Below are 23,555 nucleotides of genomic sequence, written 5' to 3'. Positions count from 1 at the left end.
TTCTTTTCTTTTCTTTTCTTTTCTTTTCTTTTTTTTTTTGAGACGGAGTCTCACTCTGTCGCCCAGGCTGGAGTGCAGTGGCGCGATCTCGGCTCACTGCAAGCTCCGCCTCCCAGGTTCACGCCATTCTCCTGCCTCAGCCTTCCAAGTAGCTGGGACTACAGGTGCCTGCCACCACGCCCAGCTAATTTTTTGTATTTTTAATAGAGACAGGGTTTTCCCCATGTTAGCCAGGATGGTCTGGATCTCCTGACCTCGTGATCCACCCACTTCGTCCTCCCAAAGTGCTGGGATTACAGGCGTGAGCCACTGCGCCCAGCAAGCTTTATTCATATTTCTTAGCTGTCATTGCGGTTTTTAAAAATAAGAGATGAGGTCTTGCTATGTTGTCCAGGCCAGTTTTGAACTCCTGGGCTCAAGAGATCCTCCTGCCCTAGCCTCCCAAATCACTGGCATTATAGGTGTGAGTCATCACATCACACCCGACCTCTGTCACTGTTTTTAGTTCTGCTTCTATTATTATTATTATTAGAATGTCTGTTGTCTGTCTCCATTATTCACTACTGTGAGAGATTATTTCAATTAATGTATTAAGTATTATTTAAGGTGGTTAGTCTTCTGAAAAAATTAAGCAAACTTTTCATGTTTTCACAGGTAAATGTTTATTAATTGGATGCTTTAGAATCTCCTTTAAAAATTTGAGTCTAGTTTTCCGGGAAGGATAAAAAACGCTTGTGATGTCAGGTGTTTCTGGAGAAACATCCCTAATAGCTCTATCAGTGCTGTGCTGATTTGGTACGGCTCTAAAATAGTCAGGAATTTTTGTGGCTTGGTTCTTAAAATACTGGTAGCTTGAAATTGTCAATGATGTGAGGGTTTGTACCATCGAAATGGACAAAATCCACAAGTTAGGGCTCCTGCAACCAGAGAGCCCATTTTACCAGCATATCACTGTATAGTTTTTGCTAAAGATTAGGATCACTGTGAAGTCTGATGCAATGACAGAGCATCTTACTGTGAATTTTAATACATCTTGGGGTAAATTTTGCCTGCAAGGTTAAACAGCTACTATATGGATTATAAGTCAATATACTAGTTACCTGTAACCTGGGCATTAGTCTCATCATTCAATATCAAAGGAGTTTCCTTTGTGTGTTTTCTACTGTTCTATGTGGTTTTGAGTGATTCGTGGCCAAATGAAGTTTTTGAACCATCTTTTAAAAAGTTAAAGAAAAATACACTTCTTCAATAAAAAAGAAATACATATTTTCAAAGAAAAATTTCCCCTCAATTTTAGAACCAAGTTAGGGCAAAATCAGATTTTAAGAATAATTTTTTAGTTTTACCTATAGCATTCAAACTGGAAGAAAATAGAATGAGAAAATATCTTACTAGGCTCTGAATATTTATGATGATAACAAGTTATAATTTCCCTTATTGAAAAACCATCTCATAAAATGCTTAACTGGTTGCTTGCTTTTTTTTTTTTACTTACCTAGTGAAAAACCACATGAAGATCTTTTTGAAACTGACTAGTTCGCGGGTTCCACTTCCTGTTGTGAGGAGTAAAATCTACCTTAGATGCAATAAAGTTCTCAAAGATTGTTTTCATTGTCTCATGTAAACCAATTTAGGTTTCAAATTCATGTATATTAAGTGAAACCGAAACTCCCCGAATTTGTTATTTCTATAATGCAGTCTGTTTCTGGTCAGGGAAAACAGTTTTAACAGTTAATAATTTGCTTTAAGAGAATTACTGTCAGAACAGGGGTGACTCAATGACTCAATAACTAAGCTCCCCTCTTTACAAAAAAAAAAAAAAAAAAAAAAGACTTTCTTTGAGTTGGGTGCCCGCTCTGCTTGAGGTATTGTTCTCATCCCATCCTAGGCACAAGAACATGGTGTAGACCAAGGGTTGGTCTTGGGCAGAATTGAGACAAAGCTCACATTTTGGGGCTTTCCCTGGAAGTAGCCCTAAGGTTTGAAGGTGGAGCCGGAAGTCTCCAGTCCCACTGGGTGCTCACAACGAATGGGTAGAGAATACTCACTGGTACCCAGCTGGGAGTGATGGAAGGAGCATCACTTCCTCTCTGCCTTGGCTGATCCCATTGCTGCCCTCCAGGGACTTTTCTCTCATTTGTTCATTTGTTCATCTGAAGGCTGCTCTTCTTGTTTGAACTAATGTAATTTCATCTTGTTCATTGCGGGCCTGAGCACTCTAGGAATGACTGTTAACAATTGGTTCTTGGTTTGTCTTAAGTGCTCCCTGGCAACTCCTGGACCCCAGATTTCCCAAATCTTACCCAGCATCTAAATTCACGTATTCTCTTCTTTGTCCTTAGTCCTGGCTCTCAGCTAAAACTTAGCCACTCAAATAATATACATATTTGGGCAAAACTATTTTGCCAATAGGTACTAGTTGGGTTTTACTGATCTCAGAGAATTGGCATATCAAAAAAAGGTCCCAGGAGACGATTTGAGGGAATGACGGGAACTTTAAAACACAAGACAGGTCAGTGTGGGAGATATTTGTGAAGTGAGGCTGAGACTAGGTCCTTTTCATGATAACTTGCCTGGATTTTAATAACATGCCATGATTATAACATGTCTATCTTTGCTTAAAATTTAAGGCAATTATTGCCATCTTTATGGATGATTAATTTTGGGGGGGATAAATTTTACTGTAACATTCGTCAGATGAAATGTCAGTGCAGTATTTCTTGGGATCTATATTTCCCAGGAAATATAATTTAGACACTTTAGCTTCATTATAATTGCTGAAGGAAACATAAATCATACTTATAAAAATCATGATTTTTTTCTGTTTATTAGATATAAAGTATTTGTTTATGTCAACGATATAATATTATATTACATATACTCACATAAAGGAATGTTGTTTAGTTCTCCGAGGATTTTCACAAATAAATCTTGTCAAATCTTTATAAGACCTATAGGATTAGAATTTTTTTTTTTTTTTTTTGAGACGGAGTCTCGCTTATCAGTGTCTTCATTTTATAAATGAAGAAGCAGATTCAGAGGGTGCTATTTTCTTGGGCAGCACAGCTACTAATTATAATAGCCAGGAATTGGTTCCAGGCCTCTGGATTTAAAGACCCTCTCCTCTTTTCACTGTCATATCCCTTCTTCAAACATAGAGTAGAACCATATACAATAGCTATGAGATCAATAGTTAGATATGTAGAATATAAGCCAGGCATCTCTAGAAAACATTATAAAATGCTGTACTAAAATTGCATACCAAATTTAGAACTGCTTTTCATTTTTAAGCTTTTTTCCCCCTGTGTTCTCTACCTGTTAACAGAAAAGGTTATCTTTCAAATTTAAATCAATTCAACTTAGATATTTGTAAAGAAAAAACAAAACTTCTTTAAGCAAAATTTTTTTTCTCTCTCTCCACACATACACACACACAGACATACACATATTTGAAAATACTTAAAAATATTTTTTATTTTTGCTGGTAGTCTGATTGTATGTTTGTTTAAAATGTATTGTGGAAAAAATGTATATTTCATATATATTGTCTTATGTCTGATTTGAAGATTTGAAGAGCTAGTACAGAATAGTAGGTGGTTGCTAATTTATCTTCCATAAAACGTGAGAAATATTCAGAGATATTTCAATACAATTCTGTAAATAAGAATTTCCTGATAAGGAGGGTTGATTGCTACTGAACTCTCAAAAGAGGTTGTGGAATTTCATTTTCTGGGATATTTAATTCATGTGGTTTAGGTGTAACCCTATGTGGGAGCAGGACTATGAACGGAATAGTCAAGTGACTCTAATATTTTGAGATTGTAGCAATTATCCTCCAGGTTGATCTGAATAATCATTGTTATTTAGAAATTGCAAAAGAAGCAGATCTAGTTTTCCTTCTCTCACAAAAACACAAAAGGGGAAATATTTTTTGATTTTTAAAACTTCCGTGAACACTGTGCTATCATAACTAAAGTAGTAGCGAGAGAGCAGCTAGTGGGTGGGAACAGGAAACATTAGTGATAAATGCTCTGTGACATTTTTTTTTTTTTCAGGTTCAGCTCAATGTATATTGATTCTAATTAGCACATTTTGTGCCTTAGCTAGTAGCTCCCCTTTAGCTCTGCCTAGAGAGGTTTTTTTTTTTTTTTTAGATTCCATCCTGCTCATAAACACTGCCACCTCCTCCCTCCTTCTCTCTTTACAAATGTTACAACACAATCAGAAATTTCCTCTTTTCTTTCCTTCCTGCATTTTCAGCAGGTTCCCTTGCGTCAGAAGCCGAGGAGGAAAACTCAAGGTAATTAGATCTCTTTTGTTTCTTTATCTCCTTTTTGTGTGCGTTGAGTGTGGCTTTCCTCCGGGATGCCTTCCTTGGGATCAGATTTTTGTCTCTTAATGCTAATATGAGGAGGTGGACGGCAGATTAATGTTTGGTTATTGTTGAATTGATTTTAAGAAATGACGACATGCTGTTCATTTGGATTAATCCCTCGTGGTATGTCGAAAGAGCTTAGAAAAACTGGCAGTGAGTCGGGAAGTAGCTGTGTTTTGAGGTGGGCATTAACCCTTCAACATCTATTGCATAACTACGGCTGTTATTGTTGAGAGGAGCGATGTTACTGCACTGATATGCCTGCCAGCCTTACGATTTTAATTATTTTCAACTTATTCTTGGTGAATACTATTCTTAGACTAATACTTGCATATCAGCCCCGCTGTGCTGTTTCTTTGGCTGTATCTTATACCTTCTAAGCATCAAACGAATGTTTAAAAATAAAACAGACACATGGCTTTTTTTTTTTTGCATTGGTTTTGCATAGGCTTTGCATAAATCTTGGTGAAAAATCCAACTCCCTCGGGGGTTAACAATTAAAAGTTGCCTTTCACTCTGTCACATAAATCAGGATAATACTTTACCTACCAAATCAGGGTAATACTTTACCTCTTCATGTAATCATTGCAGGTTTTCTCACGATGAGTCGGAGGAGGATATCGTGTAAAGATCTGGGCCATGCTGACTGCCAAGGGTGGCTGTATAAGAAAAAGGAAAAGGGAAGTTTCCTAAGCAACAAATGGAAAAAGTTCTGGGTGATACTGAAGGGGTCGTCACTGTACTGGTATAGCAATCAAATGGTGAGTCTGCTTTCTTCCTCCTGTTCCCAGCCATTTTAATGAGGGGCACGTTAAAGGGATCAGGTGATCCCTATGGGAAAGTTAATTTTGATTTCTGGGAATTGGAGCTGAGTAAATAAACAAATAAGTTATAGAAGCCATTTCTGGTCCAGTAGATATGTAGGTTATGCTATTGTGTTTTATGGAGAAGAAACCCATCCTGTTTGACTACTCTGGTTGGGGAGGAAGGGAGTGTCGACGTTTACATCCTTGCTAAAGGAGACTTTTAAGTTCTGTTATAATGTTACTATTCCACGAGGGATTGTAATAGTTTCAGGATTTATGTGGGCATCATGTAACATGGCACCTTTACATAGTTAAGGTCTCTCTACTAAAAGGAGACTCAGCTTCACGACCTACAAGGGTATCAATTGATTCAGTTCAGAGAAGCGTTTTCAATTTCTCCTCCTTTACTTTCTTCTTCCCCTTCTTTCCCCCTGACCTGCTTTATCAGATGGGTTGCTTTGGAATCACTAACCCCTATGCCAGCTTTGCATTGGCAACGGTCACCTCTTGTCCCCTGGTGTGCTCTGTAATGGCATTAAACTAGTCGTGCTCAGACAACATTTGAAAAGATAATTGCCTAGTTTATTCCTTAAAAAGTCAGTATACTGTTGTGATCTGCTTCCCAGGCTAGTTTTCCGTTGAAAATGGCTGGAAATAAAGTGATTGTTAGAAAGCGTGCTGATCTTTCATGATCTGAATCCTGTTGAAAATGACGATGTTGTTGAACGTCGAATGAGGAGGCATTTCCAAGGAGGAATGCTCTCCACAAGCCCTGGTGAGGTTTTATTGCTGCTCTCAGGACAGTGAGAGTCTCTTTGTGGCACTGTGGAGATCAGCATTGGATGGCCTTTAATCAATTAAGGGAAAAGTACTTAGGAGTTGCTTATAAGCCAGGAAAGTTCTTTTTATGTGACATTCTTCTTGTGAAATGACGTGGGCATGCCTGTCATTCAAGCAACAGAGCTGTACATCATGTAACTTTATACATGCAAAATAAGTACTGCATATGGTTTGTGGGCCAAATTTTTAGTTGATGCATTTACATTCACTAGCCACTAATCAATTTTTGTTACTCACATACCCCTGGGCACCTGTTCATTAAAGATTTGGTTAAACCGGACCCAAATCCAATTCCAGTGCTGGGAATAAGCACACTCCTCTGCTCCTCTGCTCCTCTGCCCCCAAACTTATTGCCCCAGCTTCACCTCATGAAAAATGTGGCACAAAGCTCCTCTTTGGGTTCCGTAAAAATACTTTTTTTTTTCAAGCATTTGGTGAGTTATAACAACTTTATCAAAGTTGTAAGGGATTCACAAAAAGTCACTGGCAGAGTGTGCGGTTTTCCACTGGCATCCTTTTTCTCTCTTTTCTTCTCCCCTCCTCAATACATTTTTCATCTTGTCTAGCATGAATGGTTTTTCCCAAATTAAGGCAACCTGGGTCTGCGGTCTTGCCTTCTATTGTAAGAGAGTTTTCCTAAGCAAATACAGCTTCCTTCTTAAGAGGAACTCAGGTTAATATAAATGTCTCTTTCTTGTTTCGTATTATTTCAGGCCCCTGTTTTGGGGTAGTTGTGGCAAGCGATTGTCCTCTTCATCTTTTATAACATGAGAGACTGATTTACCTTTTAATAGTGGTCAGGGCATTTCCAGAGCTTGTTGGAAAGATTGGGTGCTGATAGAGCTTGGCATGTCTGTGGGAAGTAATAAAGCTTGGACAGAAGCAAGCCGTTCATCTTCTCAGGGAATGAAATTATTCAGCAAATATGTTCTGTCTGCTGTCCCTGTCTTCACAGAATTTAAAGGAAGTCCTTCTGAACCACACAGGCTTCCAGATTGGGTTGGCTTGGCCTCATCAGCTCATTCAGCTTATGATTCTCTTAGAGGAGCCTATTTTAGGCATTAGGAACTTCATGCTTCCACAAGGAGCAGCAGTGTTGACAGACTAGGCTAGAAAGAGGAAAGGGATAGAGCCTTAGATACACTCACGCATTCCTGCCCTGGCTTGCTTTCATTGCAACACAGAAAGAAATATTCAGGTTGCAAAGCATGTACTTGAATACAGTTAGGTTAGCAGCATTGAATGGAGAAAAAGCCTGCCATTATCTGGCTAGGGAACTGTAGGATTAAACTAATGGTATGCAAACTAATGGTTATAAAACTAATGGCATGTAGAGGAATTCTCCTTCTCTCTTCCTCCACCACAAACACACACATACATAGACACACATACACACACACACACACACACACACACCCTGAATCTTAATTATATGTTTATTGTGGGGGAAAAAAGGCTACTCAATGAATACTTAATTAGTAGTCATATTCCTCTTGTCTGTGTGGATATCAACTATGAAATAAGCCAAGAAGCTTTATTTACTTTCTGCTGCTTAAAAGAATTCAGATTCAACAAAGTCGCTCTCAAAGCACCTAAGCCTAAGCACCTAAGAGCAGAATTCTCATTCTACCTTCCATGTTCCTTAATCTTGGGTTACGACCAGCCCCGTCCCTACACGTTCTTGTATAACCTAATGCTGAGCGGTAGCAGAGTCCATAGCATCTTAGGAAGAGCCACCTGTTAACTTAGTGCCTACCCTAGGCCAAGGGATAGATGATTCAAGGTACTTTGCATATATGCTCTCATTCACCCTGAGAGGTAGTAATTGTCTCCACGTTTTGAAAGTGGGATAGACTGAAATGCAGAGAGATTGCGTCAATTGTCCCAAGTCACACGGGAGTAAAGGGAAAAAAACAGATTCACATTTAGGTCCCTCGGACTCCTAGGCCCATGACTTACAGCATACCAACCCGACTCCCTCTGGCGCCAGGATCCATGACACAATTAAGACCACCCTGTTTTCTGCCTTCAATGGGGTTCTGAGAGAACAGCTGTAGAAATGAAATTTAGGGTAATTCTCCTTTGAAACATGTGATCTCATTGTCATTGACTCTCTTTGCTTGTCTCCTCTATCATTCCCTGACACTGCCTGGGAACACCAGCCTCGCCTCTCTTCTGTTTTGTGCTGTTGTTACCCAGTCACCTGATGCATGGTCTACCTTTTGCTTTCACCACACGTTGCTGCTTCAAACTGTACTACCCAGAATTCATTGAGAAAGGTCAAGTCCAGAGGCTCATCTGCCATTTTTCACACCACATGCTATGTGCTTAGAGTGTGACGCAGCACGCAAGATTACTCGCCAAGTCCTACAAAACCATATGCAAGTTTAACAGCCGTAGAAATCCAGGCTGGTAAAATCTTGGATTTAAAATCCACGGTTTTGTTTTCCCATACCCTTACGAGAAAGTACAAACTCACTTTCTGGTTTGTGGGAATCACCTTAACTAGTAACCTTTCTTACTTCCTCACACTTGTCAGCCCAACTCATTTAAAGATGGCACTTCTTTCAATTCCTGTTAGCACGTGGGCTGGCTTTCTCTAAGCCTTCGCATATGCTGTTTCTCTGCTCAGAAAACTCTGTCTCCATGCCCTGAAGTCTTTCTCCTATCCAATTCCATCAAGCTTATCCCTCCTTCTAGGTCAAATTTTAGCTTAAATAGCCTTCTTCTAGAGGCACGTACCTTCTCCCCTGACCTAAATTTGACTTCCTCTCTCTGCTCCCTGAGTGACCTATACTCTTTTCTTTCTTTCTTTTTTTTTTTTTTTTTTTTTGAGACAGAGTCTTGCTTTGTTGCCCAGGCTGGAGTACAATGGTGTTATCTCGGCTCACTGCAACCTCTGCCTCCCAGTTTCAAGCGATTCTCATGCCTCAGCCTCCTTGAGTAGCTGAGATTACAGGCATGGGCCACCATGTCCGGCTAATTTTTGTATTTTTAGTAGAGACAAGGTTTCACCATGTTGGCCAGGCTGGTCTTGAACTCTGGACCTCAAGTGATTCACCTGTCTTGGCTGGGATTACAGGTGTGAGCCACCTCGCCTGGCCTATACTTTTCATACTATCATACTTGTCCTCATTTTTGGGTACTTGCTTGTCAGACTTGCTGTTTTCCATAAGTGATCATTTCTGTAGGACAAGATCATGGGTATATCTTCAGCAGCTTACTCTGTGTCTGACAGTTAATAGGCTCTCAATTAATAGTTCTTGATTTCATATATAAATAAGAATTAAGAATCTCTAGCATTTACATTGCCCATGGGAATTTCGAGAAATGGAGTCATGTGTGAGGACTGATTTTGACAGAAAATAATTTTCCAGGAAAGGATTTCCACCTCTGTTTTTAAAAACAGATACGGGAAAAGGAGCAATCTGAATTTGCTAGAAAGGCCCCAAGGTTCGGATTAGGTCCTGCTACAGCCGTTCCCATTTTGGTAACACATTTTTAGGATCTTTGAGGAGTAGAGGTGGGAGACGCGCATTCTGGGGACTAATGTGAACAAAGGAATGAAAATATAAATGAGCTGTGCCAATCCACTGTGTTAGTGATTATATTGAATTCTCATAATAGCCGAGCAAGATAGATTTTATTATTCCCATTTTTCAAGGGAGTTTACTGAAGCTCAGGGAATTTAAGTAACTTGCTCAAAGTCTCATAAGGAGTAAATAGCAGAGCTGGGATTTGAAACAAAGGTTTCCCAACAACAAAGCCAGGCTCTTTTCTCCAGGCTGCACGGCTTCTCCATTTAGAGGTGACTTAGGGCCAGTGAATGGGGGACTGAGACACGTAGTGATAGTGTAGGAATGTAGGTTTGATCCAGCAGGCAGTAGGGAGCTACTGCCTATTCTTGAGCCGGAAGGTGAGCACGTGAAATTGGCATGCGAAAAATATGAACCTAGCAGCAATAAACTGGATATTTTGGAGAGTGAGGAAGCTGCCAGAAGGCCAGTTAGGAGATGGTGAGAAAATGCAGGCGTTCAGACATGAGCTCCGGGACTAGAGTGCGGCCAACAGTGAGAATTTAGGACACACTATGCAAATAAAAAGGGGCAAGGTTTGAAGAGTGCTTGGATATAAGACACAAAAAATTTGAGGCTAAGATAAGCATGATTCCAAGTTTTGGAGCCTGGGGAGACTGGGAAAATCATATGAAAATTAAGAGACAAAGAGTTTGTGACTAAGAAGGGTGGAATTTCATTTAGATTGACCATCGCTTACTTCTTTTGGTTTATTTTAGTTTTGTATGTTGTTTCTTTGTATGAAATTACTAGATACTTGTGTTTTTTAGTTTTCATTTATTGACACCATTTGTGCCATTGCATCACCAGTTCAAGGAAGCCTTGAGGCCCCTGGGCCTCAACTAGAAAAAGTGAATCATCCAACTATCTGTTTTTCTCTCTCTCTTTCTTTTTTTTTTTTTTTGAGACAGAGTCTTACTTTTTTGCTAGGCTGAAGTGCAGTGGTGCGATCTTTGCTCACTGCAATCTCCACCTCCCGGGTTCAAGCGATTCTCCTGCCTCAGCCTCCTGAGTAGCTGGGATTTCAGGCTTGCGCCATCATGCCCAGCTAAGTTTTGTATTTTTAGTAGAGACAGGGTTTCACCGTGTTGGCCAGGATGGTCTCGATCTCTTGACCTCATGATCTGCGTGCCTCAGCCTCCCAAAGTGCTGGGATTACGGGCATGAGTCACTGCACCCGGCCCCAACTATCTATTTCATAAAAACTTTAGACAAACTGAAGAGGTTTGTAGGTTAATATCTGGTTTAGTATATATTACAGAGACTTTAAAGTTTTTTGAGAATCCAATGTGTTTGTGCAATTGTGATTGTGTTTCTTCTTTACTTTCTGAATGGTGGAAGTTTTGCATGTTTGGGGATTGAAGTAACTGTCTGCATGAGACGTGTTCCATCTCTAGCTGCATGTGCACTTCATGTGAATTTTAGAGGATCTTATCTTTGGAAGGCATATTTCTTGAAATCAGTTTTATGAGAATCTCTATAGTGAAGATCTAATCACTTTTTACATTGGGCAGAATTTACTCTTGTAGAAAATGTTACTTGAAAGTCAAACTTTTCTCTTTTCATGAGACAACTATTCTGAAAGTTTCGGTAAATATAGATTACTTTTTTTTTTTTTCAGCTCAAGAAAAATAAAGATGGGATTAATTTTCCCCGGGAAAGTGACATTAAGTCTTCTGAACCTTTCATCGGTAGCCGTAGATTAGCATACATTTTGGAAAATGTCTGAGTGAGTTTACAATAGATTCAAAAAAATTTTATAGGAATTTATGAACACATTAGTCATAGCTTATTATATTCTTTCTCCCCTAGCTCCAACATAAGCAGCAGAGGATGTATTCTTTACTGGTCTGATTTAAACTGTGTCTCTATATCCTAGAAGTTGGCAGGCACAGAGCATGTACCAGTATTTTTTGAAGGAATTAATTATTACATTACTTAATTATCAATTAGTTGTATGAATCAACTAATTACATTGAGCATTATTGTTGAACACTGACGTGTTCCCAGACTTCTACCAAAATGAGAATTATGGGCTTTTAATTTATTTGAACTCTTTATTTATTGTCTTAGCCAAGAACCAGCCTCTGAGCGTATCCCAAACAAAATTCCAACGTTTTGAAATGTTTCTTTAAGGTTGGGTGCGGTGGCTCACGCCTGTAGTCCCAGCACTTTGGGTGGCTGAGGTGGGCGGATTACTGAAGGTCAGGAGTTCAAGATCAGCCTGGTCAACATGGTGAAACCCCTTCTCTACTAAAAATATAAAAATTAGCCAGGCATGGTGGCTATGCCTGTAGTCCCACCTACTTGGGAGACTGAGGCAAGAAAATTGTTTGAACATGGAAGGTGGAGGCTGCAGTGAGCCGAGATCACACCACTGCACTCCAGCCTGGGTGACAGAGCGAGACTGCGTCTCAAAAAAAAAAAAAAAAAGAAAGAAAAGTTTCTTCAGTGAAGACAATTCAAACTAACCATGTGAAATTGATGAACTTTTGGCCAACATATGTTCCTAGAATTTGTATTAGAAAGGAGGATGAGAAGGTGGAATGTTGACATGTCTAGACAGGGCAAAACGTGACATTTCTGCAGCTGTAGGTGACCGGTTTACCATAAGACAATGACTCATAGATCAAAGGGGTAAAAATACTTGCTTAGTTAACATTTGGAAACCTAAATGTTAGAATGATTGAGGAGTTTCTTGAATTCTGTTACTTCTGACATTGTAATTTCACATGCGTGGAAATCAATGTTTAAATGAGTATTTGGTTTATTTATTGTCTATAATGTATCATTGTGTTCTCACAATTATTTTCCTTTGCAGATCCTTGAATGTATTTCTAAAATAATAGTGCCCCTGTCATAGCTTTATGCCCACACTATCTGTAGTTGGGATAGGCAGTTCTCAATAACTTCTTGTTGCTAAGTCCACGTCATGTGGGAACAATTGCTCATGTTGCCAATATTATTTTCCTTTAAATTCTTTCCAAACTTTTCAATATTAATTGTGAAACACCGAGAGCCAGGAAATGTTGGTTTCTTTTGTCTTGTTCTCAGAAGGCAGTGATATGCTTGGGCATTGCCAGAGTGAATGCCATGGTTGGGGTATTTTAGATGACAGTCTTCTTAGCTCACAGCAGTGAGGTGCCCACTCAGGGGACACAGCCTCCCTCTTTTCTCTGGTGGACAGTGCATAGTACTTTTGTTGGTGTTTCCACAACTTCTCTTTTTTTGTTTTTTTTTTTTAAAAAAACAACTATATAGAATCCAACTTCTTGCCTTTTGGAAATTTAAAGTGACTGAAAAATGCTTTAAAAGATTATACAATAGGGTCAGCCATGCTGGCTCATGCCTGTAATCCCAGCACTTTAGGAAGCTGAGATGGGAGGATCACTTGAGGCCAGGAGTTTCAGATCAGTTTGGTCAACATGGTGAGGCCGCATCTCTTAAAAAACAGCTAAAAATTAAAATAAAAATTGTAAAAAAGGTTATACAGTAGTATGTGCTCATAGGAAAAATTTGAAAATAGAAGTAAGTGAAATAAAAAAAAGGAGACGGACATGGAAGCAAACAGAGATAAATAAATGATTTAAGATCATACAGGGTCGGCCAGGCGTGGTGGCTCACATCTGTGATCCCAGCACTTTGGGAGGCCAAGGCAGGCGGATCACCTGAGGTCGGGAGTTTGAGACCAGCCTGACCAACATGGAGAAACCCCGTCTGTATTAAAACAACAAAAACAAAAACAAAAACAAAATTAGCCCGGTATGGTGGTGCATGCCTGTAATTCCAGCTACTCAGGAGAGTGAGGCAGGAGAATCGCTTGTATCTGGGAGGTGGAGGTTGCAGTGAGCCGAGATAGCGCCATTGCACTCCAGCTTGGGCAACAAGAGTGAAACTCCATCTAAAAAAAAAAAAATCATACAGCTTCCTACCACCATGGCATGAGTTTAGACATTTTGATGTATGTGTTTCCAAGCATTCGTTTCTATGTTTTACAAAAATAAAATAATAATATGCATGATGCTGTTGTCACTTGATTTTCTCACTAAGTAATACATAGAAACATATATCCATGTTGATACATATATATCTACAATATCATTTCTGATGGCTGTAAGAATTATATATGAATATATGATAGTTGATTTGCCAATGCGTAGAATGTAAAATCAAAAATGCCTTTTATCCTAAAATCATTTAAAATAGTTAACAGGAAAAATAGTTAACAGAGTACGTAAGTGCACACACACTAACTTAAATATAAATTAATATATATTGAATTGATGTTTATAGTGCATAAATGTGTAAGTATTGGCACATATATGTATGTATATAAATATTAACATATATCTAGATATGCATGTGTATAAATATATGTATATGCGTGTGTATATAATTTGATCATTCTTGAAGCAAGCCGGCAGTAAGGTGGATTTCGGCAGCATGGTATAAGAGACATATGGCACCTGGATTCTAGTCCTGTACTTTGTTATGAGGTCTTGTAGCTCTAAGTCAGTGATGCAAATCTCTATGCATCTATTTTCTTGCAAGTAAATGTTGACCAAGAACACCGTCTCTATATTTTTCAAAGCTACTTTGAGAAGATCGAATGCATCTAAAAGCAATGTTTAAAAAATCTAAGGAATGTATACAAAGAAAAGCAATGTGTTTGCCGAAATATTGAGATTTTAGGATGCAGAAGAATTGTGCTAGGAATCTTCAGACACCAGGAATGGTTTCTCTCAGTGACTATGACCTGTCCTGTGTAGGAAAGTCTAAAAATATACCTACTGACCCCATGTAAAGGATGATTTTAAGCTATAAGACAGGGGAATGGACTAGAAGACATTATGTACTTGTCAATACAGAGTTTTCCACCCTGGAGGAAGAGTTCAGGTAACACATGAGTTAATGGTGAGAGTGTGGGCACATTTCCCAAGCAACAGAATGCGAAGTGGCCCATGGGATGAGCTGAACTTTTCATTAGGTTTGAGGATTTTCCTGAGAAGTCTTTATTTGAAGATTTACCATCTGTCTGGGGCAAGCTCTTTTAAGGGTCAGGTCCCAGCTGCCTCTTCTACAGACAAGCTAGACTCATCTGTCACTGTGCTGCTGTGCTTAATCTTCCATGGAGCATGTTTCAAGAAGATTTCAAAAGGAAACTATGCAGTGGAAAGTTTAAAAAATATTGATTATTTCTGTAAGGAGTCAGAATTTAGCGAAGCATGTTTGAAACAATGTCTTTAAAAAAGATGCAAGGAAAAGGCAAGCTGCAGGGGAAGATATCCCCGGGCTCACAGTGTAGTATCTCTACATTCCCTTGAAAGAGAATTCACCCAATTTTAATTCTAGCCTGATTCTACCCTGATGCTGAGGCTCCTTGACAGCCTGGGCAAACCACCTACCATCTCTGGGCCTCGCTTCTGTGTCTGTTCAACAGAAGCATGGATAGATGTCTGTTACCTGTGGAAGAGATGGTGCTCATTAACAGCCCGTCAGCCACTGATATTTTCACACCTTGAATCTTGTAAAACTTACCGTGGCAAATGCATTTTCATTTTTTACTGACAACGATTTCAGAGTAGTAGCTTTAAAATTAATTTTTTTAATGAAGTTTACCATTTTAGCCATTTTGAAGGGTATAGTTGAGTGGCATTAAATAAGTTCCAATTACTGTGCAACCGTCAGCATCATCCATCTCCAGAACTCTTTTCATCTTGCAAAACTGAGACTCTGTACCTATTAAATAATAACTCTCCATTCCTTCTCCTCCCAGTCCCTGGCAACCACCATTCTACTCTCTGTCTCTATGAATTTGACTACTGTAGTTCCCTCCTATAAGTGGAATCATACAGTATTTATCCTTTTATGACTGACCTATTTTACTTAGCATAATGTCTTCAAGGTTCATCCATGTTGAAGCAGGTCTCAGAATTGTCTTCCTTTTTAAGCTGAATCCTATCCCATTGATGTGTGTACCACATTTTGTTCATTCATTCGTATTTGTTGACAGACACTTGGATTGCTTCTACCTTTGGGCTATTGTGAATAATGCTGTTGTGAACATGGCCATACAAATATCTCTTTGAGAGCCTGCTTTCAATTATCTTGGTTTTATACCTAGAGGTGGAATTGCTGGATCATATGGTAGTTCTATCTTATTATTATTATTTTTTTGAGGAACTACCATGCTATTTTGCATAGTAGCTACACTATTTTACATTCCCAACCATAGTACACAAGGGTTCCAGTTTCTCTACATCCTTACCAGTGCTTGTTACTTAATTAATTAATTATTTACAGTAACCATCCTAATGGGTGTGAGGTACCATCACATGGTGGCTTTGATTTGCCTTTTCCTAATGACTATTGTCCTTGAGCAACTTTCACATGTGCTTATTGGCCATTTCCATATCTTCTTGGGAGAAATGTCTTTTGCCATTTTTGAACTGGATTTTCTTCGTGGTGGTGGTGGTGATATATTTTAATAGTACACATGAAACTCATGAAAACAGTTTGAAGAGATTTGAAAGTTCCTGAAGTATTTGATAACTTCACATTGCATGAAGGCAAGATTATGTGGTGTGCTGACTGGGATTTTGAAAGAATTAACCTTGTCTTTTTTTTTGTTTGTTTGTTTTTTTGAGACAGAGTTTTGCTCTTGTCGCCCAGGCTGGAGTGCAATGGTACGATCTCAGCTGACTGCGACCTCTGCCTCCCGGGTTCAAGTGATTCTCCTGCCTCAGTCTCCCGAGTAGCTGGGATTACAGGCACCCACCACCATGGCTGGCTAATTTTTTGTATTTTTAGTAGAGACAGGTTTTCGCCATGTTGGCCAGGCTGGTCTCAAACTCCTGACCTCAGGTGATCTGCCCGCCTTGCCCTCCCAAAGTGCTGGGATTAAGGAGTGAGCCACCATGCCCGGCCTATTACTTCTACATCTTTAATATTCAAAGAGAATGCATCTGATTTTAAATTTTCTTAAATGGTGCTCCTTTATCTATTCTTCTCCAAACTCATGCAATAACCATGGATGGTAGATGAATTAGATAGCAAGAGATAAAATTTAGTCTGTAATGGTGAGATTTTATCAAATTTCTTACGATTCATTTAAAGCCTTTCCTTCATATGTATTGTGTTCTTTCATTTTCTTGGTTACGCTGTTGCAGAGACCAGCCCATGTATGTGAAAACAATAGCACATTTGGGGTTTTAAAGCTTCCAAAAGAATAGGGCAGAGATGAGACTGAGCCGAAGCTAAGGTTTTTACACGGCAGAGAACAATTACACAACACTCTGTTAAATTTTGAGGTTTGCATCTTAATCGTTTTTGAAAATTACATTTCAGAAGGTAATTCCTATCTTTGTATGTCAGACTACCTGAAAGTTCACTAGTAACTTCATTTCACTTAAAATATGATTTTGCTCCGAGAGGTCTCCTTACTTCAGAGCCCTTTCCCTCTTTCTCCATAAGGAGAGAATGAAAGATTGTAGTGGCTAGCTAGGAGAGGTGACTTACAAGGCATAGAACAGGTTCCAGCCACTTCTTGGTCACCAATCTAAATATGACGTAATGTGATAGTGAGATAGCCATATCGTCGGTTGACTTTTAGGAGGGAATAGTAAGGAGGGATTATTGTGCTGAGCAGTTGGGCTGTTCTTGGGAGGGAATGTTTTTTGCAAGGGGAATAGCATCCTGGTTTAGGTTTCCCAGAAGCAGACTCTTAAGAAGAGGATTTGGGTGCTAGCAGTTTACTTGAGAAGTGACCCAGGAGATACTCGGAAAGGGAATAGGGAAGTGAGAGAGGGTAGAAAAGTTAGTTAATAAAGTTCTCCTTAGCAAGCAGGGTGTGACTGTGGGTAACCAAAGCTTCATCCTTCTGGGGAACCCTGGAAGCCTGTGAAAAACATGTACCCCAGAGTTTTCACACTAAGGGAAAAAGGAACTGGGATATTGATTTGTTTACCTATGTATTTTTCTTGTTTTAGAGATGGGGTCTCACTGTCATCCAGGCTCAAATGCAGTGGTGTGATCATAGCTCACCGCAACCTCCAACTCCTGGGCTCAAGCAATCTTCCTGACTCAGCTGCCTGCGTAGTTGAGGCTACAGGTGCACATAGTTGTGCTTCGCTAATTTTTGTATGTTTTTTAGAGAGACGTCTCACTATGTTGCCCCGGCTGGTCTTGAACTCCTTGCCTCAAGAGATCCTTCTGCCTTGGCCTCTCAAAGTGCTGGGATTACAGGTGTGAGCCATGGCGTCTGACCCAGCTGGGGGCATTTCTGCCCCAAGTCCCATTCGTTGCTGGTTGAGAGCTCGTCCCAGGGGGCAGTGATCTCTGAGGACTTCTGTACAGGTGAAAGAGTGGAATAGGGCAGCCAGAGAAGCTTTCCCCCAGTGAGATGCAGGTGCTGGTGCAGGAAGTCTTGCCAGTGTGCCCTGGGTGGTAAGGACAGGGCATGTGTCAGGGTCACTGAGAGTAAGTGATCTCCTTACTGCAGAACCCTTCCCCTCTTCCCCCTGTTGGAGCCTCAGTATCCCCAGAACCATCCTCATTAGCGTAATCAATTCTTTCCTTCTGTTTTTATAATCAATGCCAAGATTCTCTGGGTTCTGTAGGAAACTGGGCCTTTTTATCTAGCCAAAAACATTTACCAACTGTTGTCTATGTAGAATATCTATTTCTAGGTGTTTGTAAGAAAAAAGTCTCGCTCTGGATCTAAATCTAATTATATTCATAGGGTAATGTTCGCTAAACCCAAATGCAACAATATTTTAGTAAAAATACACCCCAAATAATACATGAAGAATATAGTAAGTTTACTAGCATTATTATTCTCCAAATAATCTAAAATGTTTTTTTCAACCATTAATCTGATGCAAAGAAAAGAGAGGAGAGCTGAGACACAGAAACAGCTAGTCGGAGGGCTCAGCTTACAGTGCACTCAGTCAAAAAACTTATTTTGCACTTTCGGAGGCTGAGGTGGGCAGATCACTTGAGGCCAGGAGTTTGAGACCAGTCTGGTCAATATGGCGAAAACCTGTCTCTATTAAAAATACAAAAATTAGCTGGGCATGGCAGCACGTGCCTGTAACCCCAGCTACTTGGGAGGCTAAGGCAGAAGAATCACTTGAACCTGGGAGGCGGAGGTTACAGTGAGATGAGATCGCACCGCTGCGCTCCAGCCTGGGTGACAAGAGTAAGACTCCATCTCAAAAAAACAAAACAAAACAAAAAAAAACCCACCTTATTTTACATTAATTTCAGGATCAGTCCTTCTCTTTTGTTTCCTTTTCACCCATTTTCCTGCTTTTCTAGGAACTAATAATAATAAATTCTTGGATTTTTTATAGCTTTAACAAATTTTACATTATTACACACATCTGTGTTAATTTCTATTTAGTCTGGAGAAGCTGGTTATAGCTGCTTATTCGCTGTGAGGACAGTGACTCACAGAAGTTAAGTACTCTGCCTGGGATGTCAGAGTATGTGGCTTGCATCGAGACATTAATTCCAAATCCAGGGTTGTTTATTTCTGTGCCATGTGTCGACTGCAGATTCTCTCCTTCTCCCATTTCAGTTCCTGAGCCTATTTTTAGCTCTGAAGAATTTCTTCAGTCTTGTCTTTAGAATTATTCGACTGTTTGCTGGGTCCTGGTCTGAGTCCTGTCACTTTAATAGTACCACATGGGGGTTCCCATAGTATAATGCCAGGCTAGCTTGGTGTTCTAGCTTCTGGCACTTGGCATGGGATGAATTTTCCTCTTAAGGTTGTGATCATAGTACTGCCTCACTGGCATATGCTTAGCACTCAATAAATGTTAGGTCTTATTATGTGTTACTCAAGATTATTATTTCTTAAAAGGATTCCAAGCACACTCCCTACCGTGCCTGCTTCTGATATCTACAAGAAAATAAAATACAGACATTTTTTCTTTCTTTTGGTGCAGTGCTTGTCACAGCCCGATGCTAATACATGCAGCTCTCTGTGATAGTTGCAGAATGTAGATTGTGTTGGTGTGCTAATCTTCACTTTTCCTTTTCTGAAAGGAAGGGGCAGATGAGTTGCAATGCCATGGATGCTATTGTATGGAGAGAAGGAGAGAAGCTTTAGATTCTGTGCAATTTTAGAGGGGAAGAAAGGAAGAACCTACCAAGACTATGTAAAGATGATAATAACATGTCATTGTGAAGAGTACTTACTTAGCCTGTATGCCATGAAGTATGTATAGTCAAAGTTCTGAGGTGTCTCAGAGCAGTGATTATTTGTGTAGTACTATGTCACCATCTTTACATTCAGTTAGGTTTGTTTCTATTTGTTTTTAATTTCGAGAATTGCTTTTCTTTTTCATGTTTGTTTTTGATTTAAAAAATCAATAATGTACCCGATTCCAAAGTCAAAACTGTAACAAGTTACAACCAAGTTAGTCTCCTTTGCATCTCTGTTCTCTATCCTCTTTCTTCCCCCTTTTCTATTTGTTTTTGGTTTATTTTTCCGTGTTTCTTTTCGCAAATACAGCAAGTGTGTATATTGAGCCAATCCCAGCCTCCTTTCTTACACAAAATTAGCATATTACATATATAGTACTGAACCTTACTTTTTCTCTCACTGTGTCCTAGAGATTGCTGTATGTGCCGTATGGCATTTTTCATAGTTATTCACTGTGTGTGGATACCACGGTGTATTCAACTGTCCCCTGATGATAGGCATTTGCATTCTTTGCAATCCTTTGTAAATACAAACAACGCTGCAATGCATATGTCATTCCATATATTCTCCAAGGTATAGTTAGGACAGATCCCAGAAATTCCATTTCTGGGTCAATGGGCAAGTGTGTTTTTGCTGATTATTATCCAGTTTCCTTCTGTTGAGTTCCATTTTGCATTACCACCAGCAATGTGTGAGAATGATGGTTTCTCCGTAGAACTAGAACTTTTACAGTGAATTTTAAACTATCTTTTCTTCGATCTCCATTTACTTTTACTTTCTATTTTAAAGAATATAATTCAGATTTCTCTAGTGGCCATGAGTGTGTGTGTAGTGTGAGAATCTAGTGACAACTGTTCTAAGGTGGCATGAGAATGGGCAGCTCAGCTCAGAGTTTAGACCTCATCTGTTTCCAATGCCCTGGGGGTTTTGGGGAATAACTGAGAAAACAATAGATTTACGTGGAGAAATGGAGACTTTTGCAGCTTCTCCTGATTCAGATAGTCATTGGGAAACCTCATTAAATTTGTTTAAGGTAATTTCAAGAATTTCAATTCTACATTCCCTTAAAAACACAAAAGTGTATTACAAAGAAATTTTTTTAGCTAATTTTTTTTCTTGAATTCAAGATTCTATTTAAGACCTATAATTTATTTAATAACAGGTTTTAGGGGAGAAAACGTTGCAATGAAAATATACATAGATTCTAAGGTGCCTTCTGATTTCAGAATTATTGAAGTGTAAAGAAATCAGGGTTTTAGAATTAAGGAACTATGGTTTCATTGAAAATAGAGAGAGAATATTACTTTTCATTTTTTAACCAGGAACTACATGACCGTTTCCTATATTATCATTCATCTGCTTCTGGCTTGGTCTTCTTTGACCTACTTAGACTCGAGAATACACGTCAGTCTCATTTCTCCTGGTCAGCCTCTTCTGCTTTTCTGACATGTGTAGGTACCTAAGAAGTAATTTTGTATGTTTTCCAAAATACCTGTGGTACAAAAAGGCCAAATGTTATCTTGGCAATGAACACTTATTTTTGCATTTAAATTCTAAAATCTGATGTCCTATTTTAGTTAATTTCTAAAAGACTTTATCTTTTTAGAGCAGTTTTAGGCTCACAGCAAAATTAAGAGGAAGGTACAGCTATTGCCCATATACTCCCTGCCCATACTCATGCACAACCTCCCCATCATCAATATCCCCATCTGCTTGGGAGATTTGTTATAATTGATGAGCCGACATTGGCACATCATTGTTACCCAGACTCCATAGTTCATCCTGGGTTCACTCTTGGTGGTGTACATTCTATGGGTTTGGACAAATGTATAATGACATATAATCAGCTTTAAAAAAATACAGTATATTTTCACTGTCCTAAAAAGCCTCTATGCTCTGCCATTTAAATATTAAAATTTAATGTTCTATTTTAGTTAATTTTTAAAAATGTCTGAAGTATGGCAAACATTGCATGAAATATTTGTGTCTCCAAAATTCCTATAGTCCAAGCTTGAAACTATAGTTAAGATTAAACCATGGAGTATTGGAAATAGAAACCTAATTTGGTATCTGAAGTTTGAACAAATCATACTGAATCGTCAGTGGGATTGTCAGAAGCCTCCTATTTCACCTGCTTCCAAGTCTCACTGATGGCCAACGAGGAGAGATTTAACTTGCATATTATTCTCCAAACTTCCTCTGCACCTCATGATTCTAAAAACAGCTGTATTAAGGTACATTTTATGTATCATAAAGTTCACACTATTCAAATTTGCAGTTCATCCATTTTTGGTAGATTTACCGAGTGGTGCAACCATCATAATAAAACAGTTTTAAATAATTTTTATTGTACCAATAAGATCCTCCATCCCTATTTACAGTTAATTCCCACCCCTAACCCCAGGCAACCACTGTCCTGCTTTCTGTCTCTATAGATTTGCCCTTTCTGGACATTTCATGGAAATGGAATCACACAGTCATAAGTGATCGCTTGTGTTTCACTTTCACTTAGCAGAATGTTTTCGGGGTTCCTCCATGTTTCAGCAAGTGTCAGTGGTTTGCTCCTTTTCATGATTACATAGCATTTCATCATATGGCTGTGTCCTACTCTATTTAGTAGTTGATGGGCATTTAGGCTGTTTCCAGTTCTGGGTGATTACGAATAACGCTGCTGTAATGATTTGCACACAAACCTTTGCATGGACATTTGTATCCGTTCCTCTTGGGTAGATACCTAGGGGTAGAATTGTTCAGTGGTAAGGTAATTATATGCTTACGTTTTTTAGAAACTGCCAAACTGCTGGGCGTGGTGGCTCACGCCTGTAATCCCAGCACTTTGGGAGGCTGAGGCAGGCGGATAACAAGGTCAGGAGATCGAGACTATCCTGGTTAAGAGAGTGAAACCCCGTCTCTACTAAAAAAAATACAAAAAGTTAGCCAGGTATGATGGTGGGCGCCTGTAGTCCCAGCTACTAGGGAGGCTGAGGCAGGAGAATGGCGTGAACCCAGGAGGCGGAGCTTGCAGTGAGCCAAGATCGCGCCACTGCACTCAAGCCTGGGCAACACAGAGAGAGACTCCATCTGAAAAAAAAAAAAAAAAGAAACTGTCAAACTTTTTCACACTACCTTCTGCATCTCATTTTAACACTTTATTGTCAGAGGAAAAAGATTATAGTTCGTTCATTCATTCATAAAATGTATTTATTTATTTTACATGTACTTATTCCATACCTTATAAATAATATGTATGAACAAAACAGTTATTACCTTCAGGGTACTCACAATCCATTGGAGAAGCAGACAAACAACCAGGTAATCAAACACAGTAAAAGGAATGTGTTTCTTCTGAATTTAAGACTAGATTTGGGCCGGGCGCGGTGGCTCAAGCCTGTAATCCCAGCACTTTGGGAGGCCGAGGCGGGTGGATCACGAGGTCAGGAGATCGAGACTATCCTGGCTAACATGGTGAAACCCCGTCTCTACTAAAAATACAAAAAACTAGCCGGGCGTGGTGGCGGGCGCCTGTAGTCTCAGCTACTTGGGAGGCTGAGGCGGGAGAATGGCGTGAACCCAGGAGGCGGAGCTTGCAGTGAGCCGAGATCACGCCACTGCACTCCAGCCTGGGAGACACAGCGAGACTCCGTCTCAAAAAAAAAAAAAAAAAAAAAAAAAAAAAAAAAAGACTAGATTTGGAAAGAGAAGTTTGCACAATGGCCAAAGGATGGGTTTGATACCTCTGGCAGGAGAAC

The 23,555-nt window shown here is 39.4% G+C and overlaps 1 protein-coding gene across 18 annotated transcripts in view; it reads left to right on the top strand.

Annotated features, from left to right (window-relative positions):
* IPCEF1 (interaction protein for cytohesin exchange factors 1) overlaps positions 1-23,555 on the top strand; it is a 201,867-nt gene that overhangs the window by 109,861 nt on the left and 68,451 nt on the right. For 7 of the 18 annotated variants that reach the window (XM_074037303.1, XM_005552181.5, XM_065543602.2 and 4 more), the window contains 2 exons: positions 4,261-4,300; positions 4,967-5,136. In XM_074037303.1, coding sequence (XP_073893404.1) covers positions 4,261-4,300; positions 4,967-5,136 — 210 coding nt within the window. Of the gene's footprint in view, positions 1-4,232; positions 4,557-4,597; positions 4,678-4,966; positions 5,137-23,555 lie in introns of those variants that run through there. The other 11 variants (XM_015448996.4, XM_045391347.3, XM_005552182.5 and 8 more) reach the window with 4 other exon arrangements.

The sequence above is a fragment of the Macaca fascicularis genome, chromosome 4 (assembly GCF_037993035.2).
Source record: "Macaca fascicularis isolate 582-1 chromosome 4, T2T-MFA8v1.1".
Lineage (NCBI taxonomy): Eukaryota > Metazoa > Chordata > Mammalia > Primates > Cercopithecidae > Macaca > Macaca fascicularis.
This window is presented reverse-complemented; position numbering and strand designations above follow the sequence as displayed.